Source organism: Thalia democratica, chromosome 8 (genome assembly GCF_965202585.1).
Source record: "Thalia democratica chromosome 8, ktThaDemo2.hap1.1, whole genome shotgun sequence".
In the NCBI taxonomy this organism is placed as follows: domain Eukaryota; kingdom Metazoa; phylum Chordata; class Thaliacea; order Salpida; family Salpidae; genus Thalia; species Thalia democratica.
Window position 1 is genome coordinate 12990377 of NC_139172.1, and position 20564 is coordinate 13010940.

General features: G+C 25.6%; 1 protein-coding gene across 4 annotated transcripts in view; it reads right to left on the minus strand.

The window, feature by feature from the left end:
- Nucleotides 1-374: 374 nt before the first annotated feature.
- The window catches only part of LOC145842146 (uncharacterized), a 37009-nt gene continuing 16819 nt past the window's right edge, over nucleotides 375-20564 (minus strand). Inside the window, exons 8-19 of one of the 4 annotated variants that reach the window (XM_082949541.1) lie at nucleotides 20145-20429; nucleotides 19141-19279; nucleotides 18008-18236; nucleotides 12991-13167; nucleotides 10394-10488; nucleotides 10101-10257; nucleotides 9825-9850; nucleotides 8002-8136; nucleotides 7413-7525; nucleotides 5303-5386; nucleotides 1013-1103; nucleotides 375-856 (exon numbers count right to left, since the gene is read on the minus strand). In XM_082949541.1, coding sequence (XP_082805667.1) covers nucleotides 773-856; nucleotides 1013-1103; nucleotides 5303-5386; nucleotides 7413-7525; nucleotides 8002-8136; nucleotides 9825-9850; nucleotides 10101-10257; nucleotides 10394-10488; nucleotides 12991-13167; nucleotides 18008-18236; nucleotides 19141-19279; nucleotides 20145-20429 — 1615 coding nt within the window. In that variant the 3' untranslated portion in view covers nucleotides 375-772. Of the gene's footprint in view, nucleotides 857-1012; nucleotides 1104-3328; nucleotides 3381-5302; nucleotides 5387-7412; nucleotides 7526-8001; nucleotides 8137-9824; nucleotides 9851-10100; nucleotides 10258-10393; nucleotides 10489-12990; nucleotides 13168-18007; nucleotides 18237-19140; nucleotides 19292-20144; nucleotides 20430-20564 lie in introns of those variants that run through there. The other 3 variants (XM_082949540.1, XM_082949539.1, XM_082949542.1) reach the window with 3 other exon arrangements.

Genomic DNA, 20564 nt, shown 5'->3' on the forward strand with positions numbered 1-20564 from the left:
TAATCCCAGTTATATTTGAGATTAAGCGCGTATCTTACGTTGCGTACCTCTAAAAGTGCGTATGTTATTAATATCGCTGCTGTATATACTTTACTATTAAACTAACCATAAGACTTTTAATTCTTATAAATATATTATTTAACAGTTTTTCCATCGTGTATCTTCATAACTTAGAAAATATTTTTTTAGTTATAACTGCAATTATTAAATTAAACAAATTATTTAAAAATTTTTTTGATTAAAATTAAGTAGAAAGGTTATGTCATAAGTAAATTTTATAATGTAACAGAAAATAATGTTTATTGAATAAAACATAGTTTAAAAACCGTCATTTCTCAAAGACTAAAACTACAGTAACAGTTTTATTAAGTGTTTATCATTTGTATATTTAAACGATAAGTAACATTTTAGAACATATTTACAAGTACATAATTACAGTTAGTATATGAACTGATTAATTGCAAAAAAGTATATGAACTCGTTAAAAAAACAGTAACAGTTTACGTAGATTTGTTTTTTTTTTGTAAAAAAACTTTTGGTCAATATTGATTAGTAAAAATATCAGTGTTAATTTTCAAACAATTAAGATTTTTGAAATAAACTCAAAAATCAATACGTGTTGAATAAAAGCTGCATCAATAAAAGCATAAAGTAATCAGTAAAAAGCAAAATAAAAAATTAATACTTTGGTGTGTGATAAATAAATTCGTGCTGTATAAGACTTCATGTTAGAACTGAGATTACTTAAAAAGTTAGTTAAACTTAGTTATATTCATAATAACGTTGCCCTCGCTCTACTAGTTGGTTGATCATCCGCTATCTGTCTCCTTTCGTTCGTAGCATGATCAAACGTATTCTGATTTTTTTTTTATTGAATCTTGTTTAATTTTTGCTTAGAAACGCTAGATGCTTAACAATAAATTCTAAATACATTTCTACTAGCTCATTACCTATAATTGCTTATTTATCCATAAAAAAAGATTATTTCAACAATTTAATTCTATATAAAAACCTCTTCATTAAAATTTTTTCTGTATTTTCCTTCGTTTTCAGCTTTTCTCCTTCTCTCAGCTTCTTCAACCATCCAATGCCGAGGCTGAGCACTAAAATTGTTTTTAACTTTCAATTACTAAAAATGTACGCTAAGTATTAAATTTCTCGTGTTTATAAATATAAACAACATAGTTCGAATAAAAAGGAACAAACTGATTGTGGTTTTTACAGAATATACTTTTCAAGATACCAACTTTTAAACAATTTGCATCTCTAGTTAGAAAGAAAAGTTATATTATATTCAACTAAGTTGTAGCGTTTTATATGATAACTTTTTGTTTATATAAGACAAATAATTCAAAAAAAAATTTATAAAAAACATACAATATACAGTCGTCTACCGTTTAAGTGCGAACTATAAACTTAGGTTTAAAGTGTGAATTCAAGAATTCCTTGTCGGTAATCTATTTCAAATATGATAAAAGCTGCCGAAGATCATAAGACAAAAAGTAACTAAAACCATAAGACATTATTTACCACAAACATTCTCTCTATTGAAGCTAATAGAAATGTTGGGTGATTGAACTGTTTATTTATATTCAAATTGTATAACTCTGTAATGTTTGATGTAGCAAACTATGCTAAAGAGGCATGGGAGAAAGTTACTAATTAGACTATCAAACGTTTCTTTTATTAAGGCAGGCTTAAATCAAGTTTAGGTAGTGTTGACACATAACCCTTTAATAAAAATGAGTTTTTGAAGCTTACATGATTTTTAAGATCACACTTTCAGCCACAGAGCGAACTAATGTGAATTTGTAGCTATTCATGATGGAAGCAGTTGTGTGTTCGAAGAAGAGATGTAAAAAGAAGCAAAACGTTTTATTTTGAAGAACGGCAAGCAGTAAATGTTGATGAGGACATTACATCAGACGAGGATAAGCCAATGGGTGTTGATTCTACAAGTCAAAGGTTACAATTATGGAAGGCTAGAATCTTCTTTTAATAACTTAAAATTTAGAAAACTTTTGCCATCAAACAAAATTGTCTGCTTCACCCAGACATGTTTTAAAGTGCATCTAAATCTAAGTAAATGTCAATTGTACTGTTCGTTATTTTAAAAAACGACTAAAATTTTATATGGCTCTTTACATATTATTTATATTTATGATTTATGGGGTATGTTAGGAATGAAGAATTACTCCATAATTCTTTTATTAAGTTTATATAGTTTCAAATAGTTAAATATCTGTAAGGAAGATAATAAATAATAAAATACAATTCAATGAGACGCATAGCTCTATACCCACCTAGCTCATTTAAAGCTCAAAAAACCTTTATTTAATGGGGGTTAAAAATTTAAAGTAGATATTTTAAATTAAAAACCTTATGAATATGCATTCATAAAATACTTAAATTATCTCTAAGTCCATGCTAAGTCCATCTTGGTGAATCAGGGATGCTAATTGTCTGTATCTTTTACTGTTTACTTCACGTTTAAGACTCCCTGGTGCATTTGGTCCTTAAGCAAGTTGGCACATCAATTCTTCTTTGAATTACCAAAGCAAGAATGTGCTCTTCTTCTACTTGCCTTGTGATTGGTTGACGGGTAGTGGTATCATTGTAATGGTCGCCAAGTTCGTCCAGAGAACAATGAAATTCATTGCTGAATATCATATTTTAAAGCTACTGTTGAACGTCTGTTAATCATTTATCCAGCTTCTTCTATGTTTGTTGGAACTTAATATTCTGCTGTTATAATCGTGATAAATGCGTAATAAAATACCTGCTGCTCCTGCTATAATGTCTTGGGCCTACGTTTAAGTCCCTTGATGAGGACGAGTAGTGACTTCTTGAGTCTCTGTAGTGTAAAGAATACAATCGTCTTTAGTCTCAGCGGCTAGATGACTCATACCTTTCATTTTTTTTTCATAAGGTGAGGATTTTTTCTGTCACCAACAGCAAATTGATTCTACAATTTCTTGCCACCTTTCAAAATTCAACAAAAACCACAAACTAAATTCAAGTATGCCTTTCTTTGGTATGAATTCACATGTGGCCTTCTGTTGAGTTTTTTTCTGCAAACAAACTGCAGTAAATCTCGAATTTGAAAGGTCGCTCTTCTGTTTACCTTTATGTGTGCAACAAAAATGCAGTCTTTGCAGGAAAAATGTTGTTGCAGTACTTCCACCGAAACTTTTTGTTTTCAGTCCTGCACTGTTAAGTGCATAACAACATTGTGCTTCTCATTGAATATAAGATTATAATACACCCAGACCTGGTCCTTGCAGGAAGAAGATGCCCTCTTTGCGCTCCTTTACGTCCAAAAGTCACTTTCTGTCCATTGTGTTGATAACCAGTCACTTTCTTAAGCAAACCCATTTCACCTGAAATGAAAATAACTTTTGACGTAAATCCAATAATTTACAATATCTGTATTCTTTTCCGCAAATATCAAACGTTATACAAGCTAAAAAACACTTTTTCTTTTCAATTTCTACAATATTACTAAGTTGTAATCAGAGTTAGGACTAATGTTGGATGTAAATGTATTCTTCTAACAATCTGCAGTTATCTTCCTTATCGACTATCGAAAGTTCCACATTGAACATTGGATCTTTTTATCGACCAACAGATCGAACAATAATCTTCCTCATCAACCATCGGATCTTCCACATTGAACATTGGATCTTTCTCATCGATAGAAAATGGATCAGAATATGTACAAAAAGAACACTGGATCTTTGATTACAGCCACTAATTTCATCAATTCAGCTACGAAGTTTTTCAGACTTAGTAAATAATTGATAATCAATTGCAAGCATAAGATTACTTAGCTTGTCATGCGCATATTTGAACTCCTGCAAGTTCAGTGCTTATATTTGACCCTAACTTAAATACTTTTGATAAATGCTGGCGTCGTCTATTGACTGATTCCTAGTCAACTCTTGGTCGAATGAGTTGGGGTGTACTTGTAACACCTGAATGATTGGATCAACTGTTTGAGTAGTTGTTGTGTTTGGCTTTAGTGACAATAAACACCAGGTTTTCACCTATTAACTTCAGTGGGCATAAGTACAACACGCATCAGCTTCAGTGTGTTGGTCTCTAGAATATTGTACTGAAGGCCACAAGCTTCAGGAAGCTCAGCAGCAATCAAACTAAGGGGCGTTGTATTTTCCTGCTCAACAGGAAATTCGACAGAGGATTCATTTATTTTCTGATTCACTTACTTTATTTCAAATTTATTCTTTCATTTTAAAAGTATATAAAATAGTTTGAAGAACAACTTATTCCTTAATTTATTTGCTAAGTTTATTTAGCTAAAAGTATTGAACGATCTGTAAAGACAACAATATATAATAAAATACGGAACAATTACATAGCTTTACATGGGGTGTGGAAATACTAAATGAACTGTTCGTTATTTCCGCTAAACAAATAAATCTTAATTCGGATGTTTAATATATATTTTATGTTTATGTTGCAATCACAGGGTAATTAACTTAGTTAAAAAGAAACTTTGAAGAAACTTTTTGAAGAAACTTTAAGAAGAAACTTTTGTACTTTTTTTCTTTTATTCCTTTCTATTCAATAAAGTTTAAAAAATAATTTAGTTATACTACTGCCAGAAAACACTTTTTAAAACTTAACAGTTAAAAATTAAATTGCATTTAAAACACTAAATTTTAAAGCTAAAAAGTACGTACTTAACTGACATTGCGTACTTAAAAACTCTGTAGTCAATCGGTAGGTTACTGCAATTAGTTATAAGAACCACGTAAGTTTTTTTTAACGAAGTTGTATGGTTTTGATCTTTAAAGTTGAAAAACTTTAGAAAGTTTCAGATATTATAAATAATTGTGTTAGTTTCCTCAAATACAAAAATAAAAAATGGTTAGAACCATCAAAAAACATCAGTCTCAGTCTTATACAAACGCTTTGAAGAGATCTTTCGTTTATTTAAAAACAAACATTTTCAATTCTGTAAAAAGCAAAAAATATACTAGCAACTAGAGAAAATTAAATATATTTTGTAAACAAAAAAAACAAACAAAATAAATGAAAATTACCATTTTACTAAAATACTGAATTTTATACTTTTACTACAAAATTAATAGAACACTTATATTTATTTACTCAAATACATTTAATAAAATAGATTAAATGCTCTTTTCGTACGTTCAAGTTCTAAGAACAAACTTTTGCGGATTTTTCGACATATTATTGTTAGAAATATTCAAATTTAGATTACTATAAACTAATAAAGCAAAATTTACCATAAGGCCAATGTTTAAATATAACTTACACAAAGTTGAAGCTGTTTTCTATTAGCTGATTTCTCTCAGCTTCTTGCTTTTTTAGGTGCTCCTTATTTTCGCTTTCTATTCTACTGTAAAAATGTTATATTACCTTAAAATATTATTTCTAATTATAGTTTCGTTTTTAGAATAAGTTTTACATACTTAGTTATAGTTATAATCATAAAGAGGTCATGTACTTGGTTCTTTCGATTTATTTTAATTCATACTTTTTTATCTTCGGTATTACTAGCACTGGATACTTTTTACAGCATTATAAAACTAAACTATCTTTTTTAGTGATTAAAAAGATTACAAGTCAAATAGGCTCATTTCTATAAGGATAAATTTCATAAATGCACGACGTTACTTTTGCACTAGTCGTTTCTTTCGTAACGATGACACATATTAAGAAAACTACTTTTGTAAAAGAAAAAGTTAAATTACATTTTACATTAGTTATAATTATATTGAAATTAAACCTAAGTTAAATAACATTAATGATAGATTAAATTAATATTAATATAAATACTGGATCAAAGTTAAATACAAACTAAACTAAGTTTTAGTTTAACAACCGTGCAAAAGTTTTACCTGTGCAAAATTGACAACTTAAGCAAAAATGACACCTCTATAAAAGTATAATCAGTTCAAAAGTGACGGCTAGTGCAAAAGTAACGTCGTGCATTTTCGAACTATTCCCGAAAATTTTGCCTTTCAGATTTTTTATAGAACTATTTTTACTAAATTGATTATATTTACATTTATAAATTATATTTTTTATTATATAGTATAACCCTCTGATTCTAATAATTTATGCGTCATTCCGTAATAGTTTAACATAGTCAATAATGATTTTAATACATACTTGATATATAATCTTAAGATAGACAAGAAAATAAAACTTTAATTTAATCTTAGTGATTTCAACGTATACCTTACTATATAAACTTAATTAAGAACAAAATAAGATACACTAATTTTATCAATATTAGAACTTAGTTAACTACGTTCTACTGTTAATACTAAAAGTATAGCTTCGGCACTCTAAGTTTATTTTACAATGTTACGAAAAAGCGATAAAAAATAACACTCACACACATGCAAGTCAGAGCTAGATAGTTTGTTTGCAGGGAAACTTTTATTAAATGTTTTAGTGTTTGTTTACAGTCCTTAGCAATTCTCACTGAAGTCAGAGCCAAGCTAGGACTTGAAGCGTATAAAACTTCTAAAAGTTCGCTTCGGTTGAACTACAATAGAGTTTCTACTTGAGGAACGGTTGTTAAAAAACAACGAAAGCTGGAAATAAATACAAACCAATATACACTTGCTTTAGTTTTTCAGCGATTCTTACAGGGGTCAATGACCCACTGTAGAAATGTAGAGCTCGAAAAAAAAACGGTTGTAGCGATCAACAAAAGCTGAAAGGTGTATTGAATGACACTTACTTTCGTTCCTCAGTGGCTTTTACTGAAGTCAGTGGACTACAATATAAGTGTAATGCTGAGTAACAGTCGCTAAAAACAACGAAACCTGAACGAATATATTCGCTAAAATACAATTTAAGTGACGTTCACAACTAGACCGAAACACGTTCTGGTAAACGTTTCTCGAGATCCTGTTTGTTACTAGGTCAAAAAATACACGCCTCTAACAAAAAACAGTGAAATATTGTTCACAAATAGTCTAAAAAGTGCCTGCTAAAACGAAGGGACGTTTGCTTTATTTGTAACTATTCTTGCCAACATTAGTAGCTAACCGAAACGAAAAGCGAATGAGCCTGCAAATGCAAAGCGCACTCGCTTTAAACAAAAAGCTAGACGCTTAACTACGACGGTAGTTTTAACATTCTACTCAAGAAATTTCAAAAACTGCAAAAACTCCCCTTTCAAGCCTCGCTTGGCTTTACATAGTGTTAAACTAGAGTAAATAAATCTTCTCTGCTTTTCTAAGTCTCCTTGAACAAGTAGATAATGCTTCAATAGAACATAAATTGAAGTTCAAATTTAATGCCTCATATAAAAATCAATAATACTTTTTGGTTTTTAACCTTTTATGTTTTAACTTTATAATAGATTGTAAAGGGTATATTGCACTAATAGTAATAACTAGTCTAACTTAAGTTGCAATTGAACTTTTCTATTTTCTTCATCTTCTTGTAGCTTTCTCATTCGCTTCTTTTTATTTCTTATTGCTTCTTCTTCATCAAGTTTTTTTTGATCATCTAATAGCTGTACAGAGTAAATGTTTGAAATATTGAGAACATGAAAAAACATCAAACACATAAAACACAATCTACAATTTACCCAAAAAAAATATAAAAAACAGTATTTCAAAATTAATTTAAAAGTTTTCGATTGTAAACATTACTTTTGAAGATTGTAAAATACAACGTTTTTATAATTAAACTAAACTGAATGAACTAATAAAGAGAAAACTGTATGTAATCAAGTAAAAAAGCTTCTGTTAAAAAATAAGTCTTTGAATAACTAGTCAAATGTTTATAATTAAGAAGGATAAGAAAAAAACCAAATAGAAAACAAAGTTGAAGTTTTTATAAACAAAAGGAAATATACCTTGTCATAAGTATTTTGATGGAAAAACTAACAAAGTCTTGTCAAATTAATTATAATATTGTTAAACAATAACTTTTGAAGTTTACAAAAAAATTTGTAATTCTTTTTGAGACTGTTATATTTAAACTCACTTTCTGCTGAAAACTGTTAGGTTGTTCATGAAACTTTTGTGTCTTTAGTAGCTGATGCTCTGTTTGCAATTCATGATTTATATCAAGAATTTCATTCTGCAAATCATCGCAACTAGAAATACTCGAAAAATTACTCTGTAAATACCAAAAATATTGATTCTAAAAGTAAAGCTTTAACGAAACTTTGTTTTCTATTCACATTTAAATGTAAAGTAATTTGTTAAGTTAACACAAACTCTAAAAAGTTATTATCAGAAATTAGCAGAATAAAAAAAAAAAGTTTACAAAAGTTTGGCTAACTCAAAGTTTACATATTAGAAAATAATACATATTCTTTAATTTTTCACTACCATACTTTATAGGGTATACTATCAAAATCCACCCGATTTTTTTTTCATAATTTATTAACTTATTTTATATATTTTTTGAATTTTATTTATTTTCTTTTTATTAATTTTTCACTATCACTGTTACCCCTAACCCTTACTCTCGATCGGTAAAGGGTTCTCGAATTTGACTGGGTGGATTTTGATCGGGTGGATATTGAACGTGTCCCACTTTATAGCAGGTGAAAAAAAGAAAAGCTTATTAAAATTAAAACTGTAAAGAAAAAATATTTAATAAGCATTACTGTTTACTCATAATCAATATAAAAGCACTTGTAAACTTTTATTATAAAAATCAACTGAAAATATCAACATTTTGAACTTTTTTGCATAGATAATTTTAAAGCATAAAAATAAAGAGCTCGTTTGCAAAATTTTGCAATTATAGACTGACCATTTCACTAAACACTTTTGTCAGCGCCTAGTTGAGCCTATAACTAAGTAAACGGTATAGTATTGTTGTAATGGCGTGTTAGCCTACTAATAAAAATATTTTGAGATTTTTTTTTCAATTTCAACTTATTAATTAGATATGGCCCTTGGAAAAAACAAGTTTTTTGAGGTTGAATTGTCTTGTAACTGCTACAGACATGTTCATCATTTTATTTTAGAGTCCTAGCTCACTTAATTTCAAAAATTTTGAAATAACTTTAACCAAAGCACACTAACACCTTCACTTTATAATACTACCCTCTCACCGTTAAATACAATCACTTCTTTACAAATTATAAACCCTCTTACCACTTTTTTTTAAACTTTTTAAATTAATAACTCAAAATTAAAACAAGCTTCACTTTACTGATTCAAGTTGTCTAAATTTTATTTTAAAAAATACTAAAAAGCAATTTACTACCTGTTTTATGATGAAAAACAAACAGCTGAAATTAAATAGTTATTATTTTATTGTTTTTGAATCTCATTAAAAATACAAAAACTAAACGCTTATAAAAAAAATACCTATTCAAAAAAAGCTGATTCTCAAATTTATTTTAGAATATTAGAGTTTTTTAAGGATTTGTACAGACAAATCTTAAATTTTTTTCAGTATTGCAACAATAAAAAGATTCTAAAATATATTTTGCAAACTTTCAAACATTTGTACTAACAGACCAAATTCTTATTTAGCAAAGTACTCAGTTTGATTAAAACTAATAACAAGTCTTCTTTTTTTTTCAGAAATTCAAAAACTTTCATGCATTTGAACTGACAAAAACTGGCATTTTGCAAGGTTATTCAAAAAAAAAACAAATTTTGCTTGATTTAGACTGACGTGTATAAATCCTGAAAATTCTTTGCGGGCTGGATGTGGCTCACAGTTTCCCGAGCCCAGCTTTATAGTAAAAAGTTTATACAAATAATGTTTTTTTAAAGCCTTTTATAAATCAAAATAATATATACTTTATATATTTTTGTTTTTTGTAATAAACAGAAACTAACATCTTCATAGTAATTATCTCTCCAATCTGTTTAAATTTTTAATCATTGTTAAAGTTCAATGCATAAACTACAAATGAATTGTTTTTTACTTAATAACAATACAGAGTAAAGTTTTATACATTCATATATACATAACTATGTTGCTAAAATAGTTAGCAATCGATGTAAAAAGTTTTAAAATAGTTGGAATACAAAAAATAGATCACTATAAATTAAACAAAAACGTATTTCATGAATTTTTACCGAAAGCGATTAATTTAAGCAAATTTTACTGACTGCTATTATTTTTAAAAGATTCTTCAGTGAACTGTCCGTCATCAGGTGACATGAGATCAATGGGAGGAAGTGGAAAGTCTGCTGATGATGCGTCACTTAATGGAGGTAACGGAGGTGGAGTTGGTGGCTTTGTATCACTCAACGGTAAAACTCCATACTAAAAATTCATCATTAAAAAAATATAATTATTTTATGTTAAGGGTTCTTACATTGATCAAGATTGAAGCAGCAGTATTTAATTACACAAACTTAGACAGATTATCAAAAATAGAAATAAAATAAAAATTCTGTACCGTATGTTTTTCAACGCTAGGATTTTCATTTTTTGTTGATAAGTTACTGTGAACTTTTGTTGAAATGTTTTCATTCGTCGGTTTTTGAAAGTTATCTGTAGTTATTTATCCACTAATAAACTTCGTAATCTCAAAAATTTTTTATATACGAAAAGTACTTACGAAACAAATGTACTATTTGTTATTTTAAACTTTGTAATAAATTATATAAAATCCCTTTGAGTGGGCTCAGAGAAAATTTGTTTTGTTAATCCAATTCTATTTTATATATGTTAATGTTTTTATTTATTAGTAGCTTTTTTTATATATACTTTATTCAACAGTACTCGACAAATGTTGGAGCTAAATATCTAATAATAAAAAAATACAGCTTTTTACATTAGATTAACAATTAGAGTTTCCTCAGAAAAACTTTTGTTTATAAGAAGCTGCGAAATTTTAAATTTTAGACTTTTTTCTATGTTTTAAAAAGATAAATTATGACCTAGTAATAGTTTTGGATTAGTTATTTAAGATTAAAGATACACTGTTTTTCGTTTAGTTATTAATTCAATAGTTTTTGAATTTTGACGAAGCTTTGTTTTAGTAAAATGTATAAAAAATATTGAATAAAAATGTGGAAATGTAATACAAGAATTTTTTTTTAACTGTTCGTGTACGTGGTATAATTTAACTTCAAGTTTGATTTTATAGAGTTTAATTTTGTAATTTTTTTTATATTGTTTAAATATTTCTATTATTATAATATTATTAATATTATAATAATAATATTAATATAATATTAAGTTGTAAATCTCAATAATTTACAGTTTCTAACAAACCAAATTTTTATTGAGGATCAGTCTGAGTGAAAAAACTAAAGTTGTGAAACATTTGTAAAAAAACTGTGTTTTTTTTTGTATGAATAGATATATATTCATAAGATGTAACTTTAAAAGGCGTTAAATCCTGGAGATCCTGATAAGCTAAGCTTATCGGAATATATACCACAGATGTTTTTGTGTTAAAACTTTATTCCGAATAACGGCGTTTCACTGCTCTCAAATAAATTTAATAACAGATCTACGGAGTCTATAAAATATTAACACACATTAGAAAAAAAATATGTATAATTATGTATAGTGTTTATGTGGAATAAAAACATAAAATTATAAAATTGTCTACAAAAAGTACAAATTTAATAAAAGTTAAGTTAGTGTTTACTTTTATTAAATTTGTACTTTTTGTAGACAATTTTATAATTTTACTGTCGAGTACTGTTAACAAAAATTTATATAAAAAAAGCTATTAATAAATTAAAATATTAACAGTTATTTTCGAAATTTCTAAAATTCCAGGTTTTTTTAAATAAAAGCTAGAAAAGTGTTTACAACTACAATTATATATATGTACTTGTTTAGTGAGCAGCACAAAAGACAAACTTTGCAATCGCCGTAAAGAACCCTGCCATATGGACAATTAATGCTTAATTTTAAACACAATCTATAGAGCGGTAGTAACATCAAATAAATCAATCAAGCGTTACGTCGAATAAACCAGAAAAAGTGTAAAGAAAAAAAAAAGAAACCACAAATTTACATTAAGAAACACAAATAAAAAACATACAACAGAACTAGCAATCTAAATTTGGCATTTAAAAGACAACAATACAGAATATAAACAAATAACATAAAATTAGAAATATTGAGCTGAACAAAATCTAAATTCAATGCTCAATTTGATTGCAGAATTTGTAAGTTATAAAGATTCCAAATAGATAAAACAGAAAAGACTAAATCACTAAACAAAAGAAGCGAAAGGTAAATTATATGTATCCATTAAAAAAACAAATTAACAAAATTAAACCCATCTAAATAAAAACTAAATTAAAATTAGCTTAAAAATGGTTTACAGCATTTTTTTAGTATAATTTTTTTTTTCCAACAACTTACTAAATACTTTTTAGAACAACTACTAAAACAAAATTTTTCAAAGTGCATAAACTCTTAAATTAATAACAAAACTAAATACAGCGTATATTTAATAACTGTACTAAAAATTTTATAACATCAAAACTATTACTACTTTTTATCTTTTGTCAAATTCTAAAATTAAAATTGGATTCAAAAAAATGTTTTTCTGATGATCATATGCAACAGCACATGTGAAACATATATTAGAAAGTACTTTGATTTTTTATATACTAAATAAATATGTTTAAACTACTTAAAATTTATTTTTAACGCTAAACTTTCTTTTTAAACTTTAAGTAATCAATAACAAATAAATTATATTTGATAGCAGTACACCTTTAATAGTACATCTGTAGTTAATAAAAACCTAAAGTTTTCTATTATAATTAAAAATATTTTATTGTAATCAATATTCATCTCCCTAAACTGCAATTATAGATTTTTCTCTTATTTCTTTCAGAAAATTAGGCAAGTTATTTAACATAGTTCACGGAAGATTGCTATGAGGTTGTACCTAGTTTTTTCGTTTACTTTAAAAGATTTTAATTCATTCTTATTTGATTTCTTCAAACATTCTAAACTACTAAACCTTTACAAGTCAAAAAAAGTAAATGTAAATAAGAATATCTTATAATTTAAGCTAACCTAAAGACTTGTAACCAAGTTTCTTTCTTCTTATATTCAAAGCAAGTTTTCCACTAATAATAGATTCTACAATTAATTGTACTATGTCATCTTGACAGTTTAGAGAAACAAGCTCTACTTTGTTTATGTGGGTAATTGTGTCACCAACACACAGGTTACATACATCAGCTGCACCACCTATTCATAAACATCTACTTGAATTTTTTATGTAAAAACTAACCTAATTTTATTTCTTATCTACAGAAAATAGTTAGTATAGTTTTTCTACCGTAAATTTATAATTATTAATTAAAATAAACAAAACTTACAGAAATAAACCAATAAAATTATAGTAAAAACTTTGTTTATAGAGCTATGATGGTTTATATTAAATTTTTCAAAAAAGAATAAAGCTTATTTCAACCATCATAGCTCTATAAACAAAGCTTTATTATTTTTTGAAAAATTTGTTATTCTCTAAAGATTCGAGACACAAACAATCAAGTTAAAAATAATAAATGAACTGTCTTTGTAAAACATCATTAATTAAGCAATGAGGCGTGTAATAACTTTGTAGCAGTAATTATGTAATAGTATAAACTTTGTAATTAAACATATTCTTGAACTAGACTTTCAACTGAGTTTAAAAAATATTAATAAATACATTTTCAAACAACAAACTAAATCAAAATTTAAAACCTTTTAAGACAACTAGAACAAATTTATAAATTTCCAAATTTTAATTATGTATGTTTATGTATTCTTAAACTCGAAAATTTTTTTTCAATGATTAAAAAGTCAGGCTTTAAAGGTTAAACCAATTATACAAATAGTTGTTTAAAACACAAATGTAATAGTTTTGTTTGCATTTTTCATGATAGATGTATTGTTAGAGTATATATCACTTTTACTTATTTTTTCACGATGCTTTCGATATTGTAATTAAAAAAAAAATGTTTGTCTATGTTTCTATTAAAAAAACAGTTTTTTTAGTTGTAATGTAAAATTTTAAAATAAGTTATTTATATAGAATTAAAAATGTAAAATTCATTTGTTGGAAAAAATAATTAATGTGTATATATTTTAAAATTCATAAAATACTATATTAATATAAAAACACATAACTTAAAAAAAAATTGTTTCTGAAAAAAAGAGTAGTTTTCAATAAAGTTTTGTTATTAAAAATTTATACAAATTTATATCATACAATGTTCTCCTAATCTTCGACAATATTTAGTTAGAATATTAGGTAAAATAAAAGTTAAAATTAACTAAATAAATATAACAGTTTATAATTTTAAGTATAAGTTACATAGAACTTTACAAATGCTGAACGCTGAATAGAACTGATAAAGTCAAAGTAATTTGTATAATTGCTAGTTTGACTTCTTTTAAAAATATTTTACATTGAAAAAAAAAGTTTTTTGATACTCAATCAACAAAAAAATTTAACAAATATTTCAAGTGGTACTTTAACTACTTAAATATTTTCCTGATGAAGTACTTAAAAAACACAAGAAGTAGTTAAAAATAATTAATAAAACTATTTATGGAGTTATGTCATTACAATTTTTTACATAACTTTAGTTTTACAATAAAAAGTTTTAAGATATTAAACATAAGAACACAATACTATGTATCAATGAACAATACACTAAAGAATTTCTAAAAACCAAAATTAAGCTAACAATGAACACAATACCAACAAATGGGATAGACAATTATTGTTAGTATTTCTCTTTTGTTAACTATAAATTTAAATTTACATATACACTACATGAGCTTAATTTTTTTAACTACAAGAGTTAAGATTAATAAACTTGTTTTACAGGTACACTCGATATTAAAAAGAATGTATAACAACAAAAAATTTTTGAAAATTAAAAACAAATCTATGCTTATCATTAATACTCAAAAAAAATCATACTGTTAACAATTACAATGGATTAGATACTTTTGCTAGTTTTATGCATAAAATTAGCTATTACTATAAAAAAATTTAACAAAACTAACTTTTTTTTTAATATATGTAAACATTTTTTAAACATTTGGTGAGGTGATACTCAAAAATTAAATTTGTACAAACAAATGTTCAATATTAAATTTCATGCATGTTTTTCTGGTGTTTTATAATTTTTACTCCATAAACATCATAAATAAAGTTAAGTTATACATACTAAAAAACTTTTATAATCAAGTTTATAAACTAAATTATCTAAAATAATACATAAGTTAGTTAATAGAAATATCTTCAATCAAGCCGTTGCTTTTATTTAAGACTCTTTTTTTATGGTTTATTTAAAACACATTAACTCCTTCCTGTAAATAAAATTTTATAATTTTTACTCCATAAACATCATAAATAAAGTTAAGTTATACATACTAAAAAACTTTTATAATCACGTTTATAATCTAAATTATCTAAAATAATACATAAGTTAGTTAATAGAAATATCTTCAACCAAGCCGTTGCTTTTATTTAAGACTCTTTTTTTATGGTTTAATTAAGACACATTAACTCCTGTAAATAAAAATAATTAATGAACTTCATATTAACTTTTTCAGAAAAAGTTTTATAATAATATTTAACTTTAGTCTATTGAACAAATTGTTTGCAATACATATATTCATAACTTTCCATACAATAATGAGACACTGTGAGTCATAATTTACGCACTAATTAACCAGTTCCTACTAAAAGGAATAACTTTTTTTATATTGTTGAATTTCCGATACCACCGTTACAAACTATTAGTATACTTAGTATAAAAACTAAGATTAAGGTAAATATTTTAGAAATTAAAACCTGTTGCCACAAAATAGCTTTATTTTTATTATAACTTTTTAAATATATGTAAACAAATGTAACTGTAAACGGGTAAAACTTAATTAAAAGTAAATTACCTAAATTGAAACAGTGAAAAGTATAGAAATTAAAATGATGGAATGAAGGTAGTCTGCCTCTTTTGATTTTGAAAACTGGACGGTTTTTAAAAATTTGACTTAAAAAAAATAAAAAAATAGCTAGGAACCATTAAATAACCACTGTCTCAGTCTTTTACAAAACAATAATATTGAAATTTTTTTTTTGTTATTAAATAAACATTATCAATTCTGTAGAAAGCAAAAAAATATACTAGCATTTAGAGAAACTTAAATACCTTAAATTAGGTATTTTCAGTTAAAAAATTAAATAGAACTAAAATAATAATATTTTTTTTTTACTAAAATAATGAATTTCTTACTATTACTTCAAGATTAATAGAACAATTATATTTGAGATAATTCAGTTAAGTTTAATACTTTTTTATTTATTTGAAAGTGTGCTTTATTTGGGTATTTTGGATAACAAAACTATGATAAGTAATAACAAGACAATACAAAGTATGAAAGTTAAACAACATTTAAATTGCAAAAATAATGGAGTATATGCAGCTACATGCAACATATGCAAAGATTTATACTTTGAACAAATTATGAACAGCTTTACTAAGAGGTAGAATGCCCACAGAAACATATGTAAAAACAATAAAACTAAACTAAACCATGAGATAAAAAATTTGCTGTAATTATAGATTATAAAAATACTCAGAAGGAAAATATACCAGAACAGATTAAAAATGCATACACAGTCAAGTTTTTAGAAAGCCCTATAAGAACTAATTTAGACTATACAGAAAAATAATGGAATAAAAAAACTAAAGTAAATATTAATTTAAACAGTGTTATTAAAGAATAGTTTTTATAAAAAACTCAAAATGTCATCATTTTTTTTTATCAAGTACAACATTAGGGGATTTTTTAATTGTTTGTTGTTTATAATAATATTTTTTCTTAGTTACAGTAAACAAAAAACTTTTTTAAAGTTTTATTTTCTCAGTTTCTCAACTTGAAAAAAAAACATATTAAACTTAACTGACTAATCTCAAATATAAGTGTTCTATTAATATTGAAGTAATAGTAAGAAATTCAGTATTTAGTGAAATTAAAATTAATTTATTACTTATGTAATCCCTCCAACTAATTTATTAATTTTAATTTTATTTAATTTCTTAACTAAAAATATCTAATTTAAGGTATTTAAATTTCACTAGTTGCTAGTATATTTTTTGTTTTCTACAGAATTGATAATGTTTATTTAATAAACAAAAGATCTTTTCAATATTAGTGTTTCGTAGAAGACTGAGACAGTGGCTTTTTAAAGGTTGTTAACCATTTTTTTTTAGTAAATGATTTACTAAGAAGTAAAAACTAATTAACTTCTTTTTTAATCAAAAATGTATAATATATCTTTATGAAAATTTAAATTATTTAGTTTAACAAGATGGGCAGTCAAAACTTTTATTTAATCGATCGTTTAGAAAATTTTTATAAGTCCCTTAAATAAATATAAAGCGTAATTACAATACAATAAGGAATTACCAACTATATTTCCTATATTTATCAAAACAATATTCTAGGTAAAACTCGTTATCATAAAGTAACAGTAAAAGTTGTACTACATCAAAAGTTTTCAATTGACATACTTAGACAAAGAACTAAGTAAAGGAAGTAAAAATTAAACATGGATTACACTTCAAACTATTATTAAGTTTTAAATGGGTCATATCTCTAAAAATAGTTTGAAATTGAAAAAATATGAAAGGCATCAGAAGGTCCAATTAAAATAAAAATTATAAAAGTAAAAAAAAAAGGAAAATAAAATGCTAAGAGAATAATTCTAAATAATTAAAAATAGCAACATTTTAGTAAGTTTGAAAACTTAGTTGGTCCCTATCTCGACAAGTCGATTTTAGTTAAAAATACAATTAACAAGTTAGTAAATTTTGTATAGCAAAAAAATCCAACTGGTTAAAAAATGCTTAAATTAAAGTCACACATAAACTTTTTTTTTTCATTCATTAACTTTTAAGCTAAAGTAATATGCTAGATATTATATTATTAAATTTATTATAAATATGTTATATTCCGTAAAATGTAAATAGAGTGGAGAAAAAAAGGTATACTTGTGTAAAAAAAAACAATTGCTTTTACTTACCACTTTGAACGGTGTCTACTACTACAGGTCGCCTTTCTTCCCCTCCCCTTACAGTAAATCCAAAACCCTTGCCGCTCTTTGGTCGCTGATTAATGCAAATTCGCATATCTTCGTGATCAGAAACATCATTAAGTTCTGATTGATTAATCAGATTTGACTCGTTGTTTTGTGCATCATTTAGTGGAGCTTTTACAATCAGTGGTTTAGGACTTGAATAGCTTATTGTCTTCTGATTTAAAAAAATGTTTAAGGTTTTAACATGAATATTAAAATAAACTTGTGCGTCTACTAAAGTAATTATCAAAGTTTGAAAAGTTTTATAAACAATTATAAATTTTTTAGATAACTTGAGTTATTTTTATCATACATACTTTAAAGTTATGTTTTTTTTACATATTACAGGGTTGCCACTCGTTTTTTCAAAATTTTCTCCAGGTTTTTAAAAATACACATTTTTGGGTATATTTTTAGTTTAATGTTAAGTTTAAGGTAAGAAACTGCGTTAAATAGTATAAAAACATTAAAAAGATACTGTAAAGCTATTTTAAATGTGCTTTTTAATATAAAAAATTTTTGATGATGACACATTTATTTATCTATATGATGAATTTTTTATGTCAAATTAAAATTTTACTACTGAACATGTTGAAATTGTTAAAAATTCCAGGGTTTTTTTCAAAATTTCTCAAATTCCAGGTTTCTAGGTAAAGTGGCAACCCTGATATCAATAACTTCAAATAACAATTAAATAATTTGGAACTTCATAGTCTTTAAGTCTAGTGAGCATTAACTAAAAAAAAAGTAACATATGTAGAAAATAAAAACAAGTAAGGCATCTACTTATACAAAGCATACTTTTCATCCATTATTTTGGTAAGTTATTCGGCATTATCTTCATCAATAATAATACATTTAAAGTATTAAATTAATTCTAAATGTTAGACTATAAATAGTTAACCTACTAACTAATGCAAAAAACTAAAAAAACGGTGAAAAAAATGGATATTCAGAACAGAATTAATTAAAATGAGTGTCATATTTTATGGTGACAATCAAAAAAATTGTAAACGATTAATCAAATATCCACTGTTACTTTAAAAAATAAGTGTGAGTAAACAGGTTTAAAAACTAACATTATCTATAGAAACTATAGGAGTATAACTTTTAGGAAGAATTTCTTTATGTAAATTAATTTCCGATGCTTTTTTGTTTTTAATATTCAAACCAAGATCAGGGGTCGATTTTCTCCAGCCTTTTTTATTCAATCTACTGCTGTTATCATTTCTACATAATTTTATTATTATAGGTACTTTAAAAAGTATGTTCTAGTAGTAAAAAATGACTACTAGAACTCAAACATACGTGGAAACAATTTTATACAGGAGTAAAACTAGTAAAATAGTTAACTAGTGATTCGTAAAACTTTTAAATTTGAACACGTTTGAAAACCAAGAAAAAAGTCTTTGCGTTATAAATTAATTGTATATACTTAAACTTAAGTTTTTTATAACTTTTTTTACTCAATCATAAATTAACTTTTACCAAATAAAAAACTAATAATAGTAGTATTTGACTCAATGTAATTTAAAATATAGGTTAAAAATTTTAAATGTATTTTTGAATGATTTACTATGAGTTATATGCCAAAAAGTTTAGTGTTCTTATGTGCCTGTTTAGAGGACATGTTTTGTACTTAATTCTAATCTACATAAATGTCAAGTTTAAAAACTTCATTTGCTGAAGTATTTTATAACTTATAATTCAATTAAGTGTGTAACTAAATACCGTTTTGTTTATGACTTAAAGCTTTATTAAAACCTAAAAATCATAAAAAGTTGCTTGTTAATAAAAACCTACTATATCTTATTCGAACAAAAAAAAAATAATGAAAAAGTTTAAACTATTTAAAGTTGATAACTATAAATATTTATGTCTTTTGGTTTTGTTTTCAAAATACCATTTTTGTTTTAATCATTACTTTTAACTCTACAACTACTTAATATCTTTACCAATACATTTATTTAGTATATTTGATTCGTTTAGGTACATTATGCAGTAAAGCTGATAAACTTTAAAGTACAATATTAAAAATAAACTTATTTTTTAACAGAAAATAACGTACTAATACTCTTAATACCTGTTTATGTTGCTATTTTGGGAGTCCCGTTGAATAAGGGTTGAAAGTTTTGGCGATTCGTTGCCAGAAGTAGTAATATTTGTACTATCCAAACTTTTCTGTTGCCACAAATTTAACTTATTAGCAAACATGGATTTCCTATTTGCAACAAACTTATTTAGTTTTGAAGAGTTATACTCGTGGTAGTTGCTAGGTAATCTGTTGCTTTTCTTTAAACTATCTGTTGACCTACTGCCAAGTGACATTGTCTTATTTAGACCACTGTAGTCTGACACAGGTCGAGTTCTGAATAATTAAAAATATTTTTTTTGTTATAAAGCTATAAAAGTCTTTTGACAGTATGTAAAATATTTTCAATAATGTTGAACTTTGAAAGTTTAAAAAATATTGAAAGGATACCAGCAGTTGTATATTATCAAT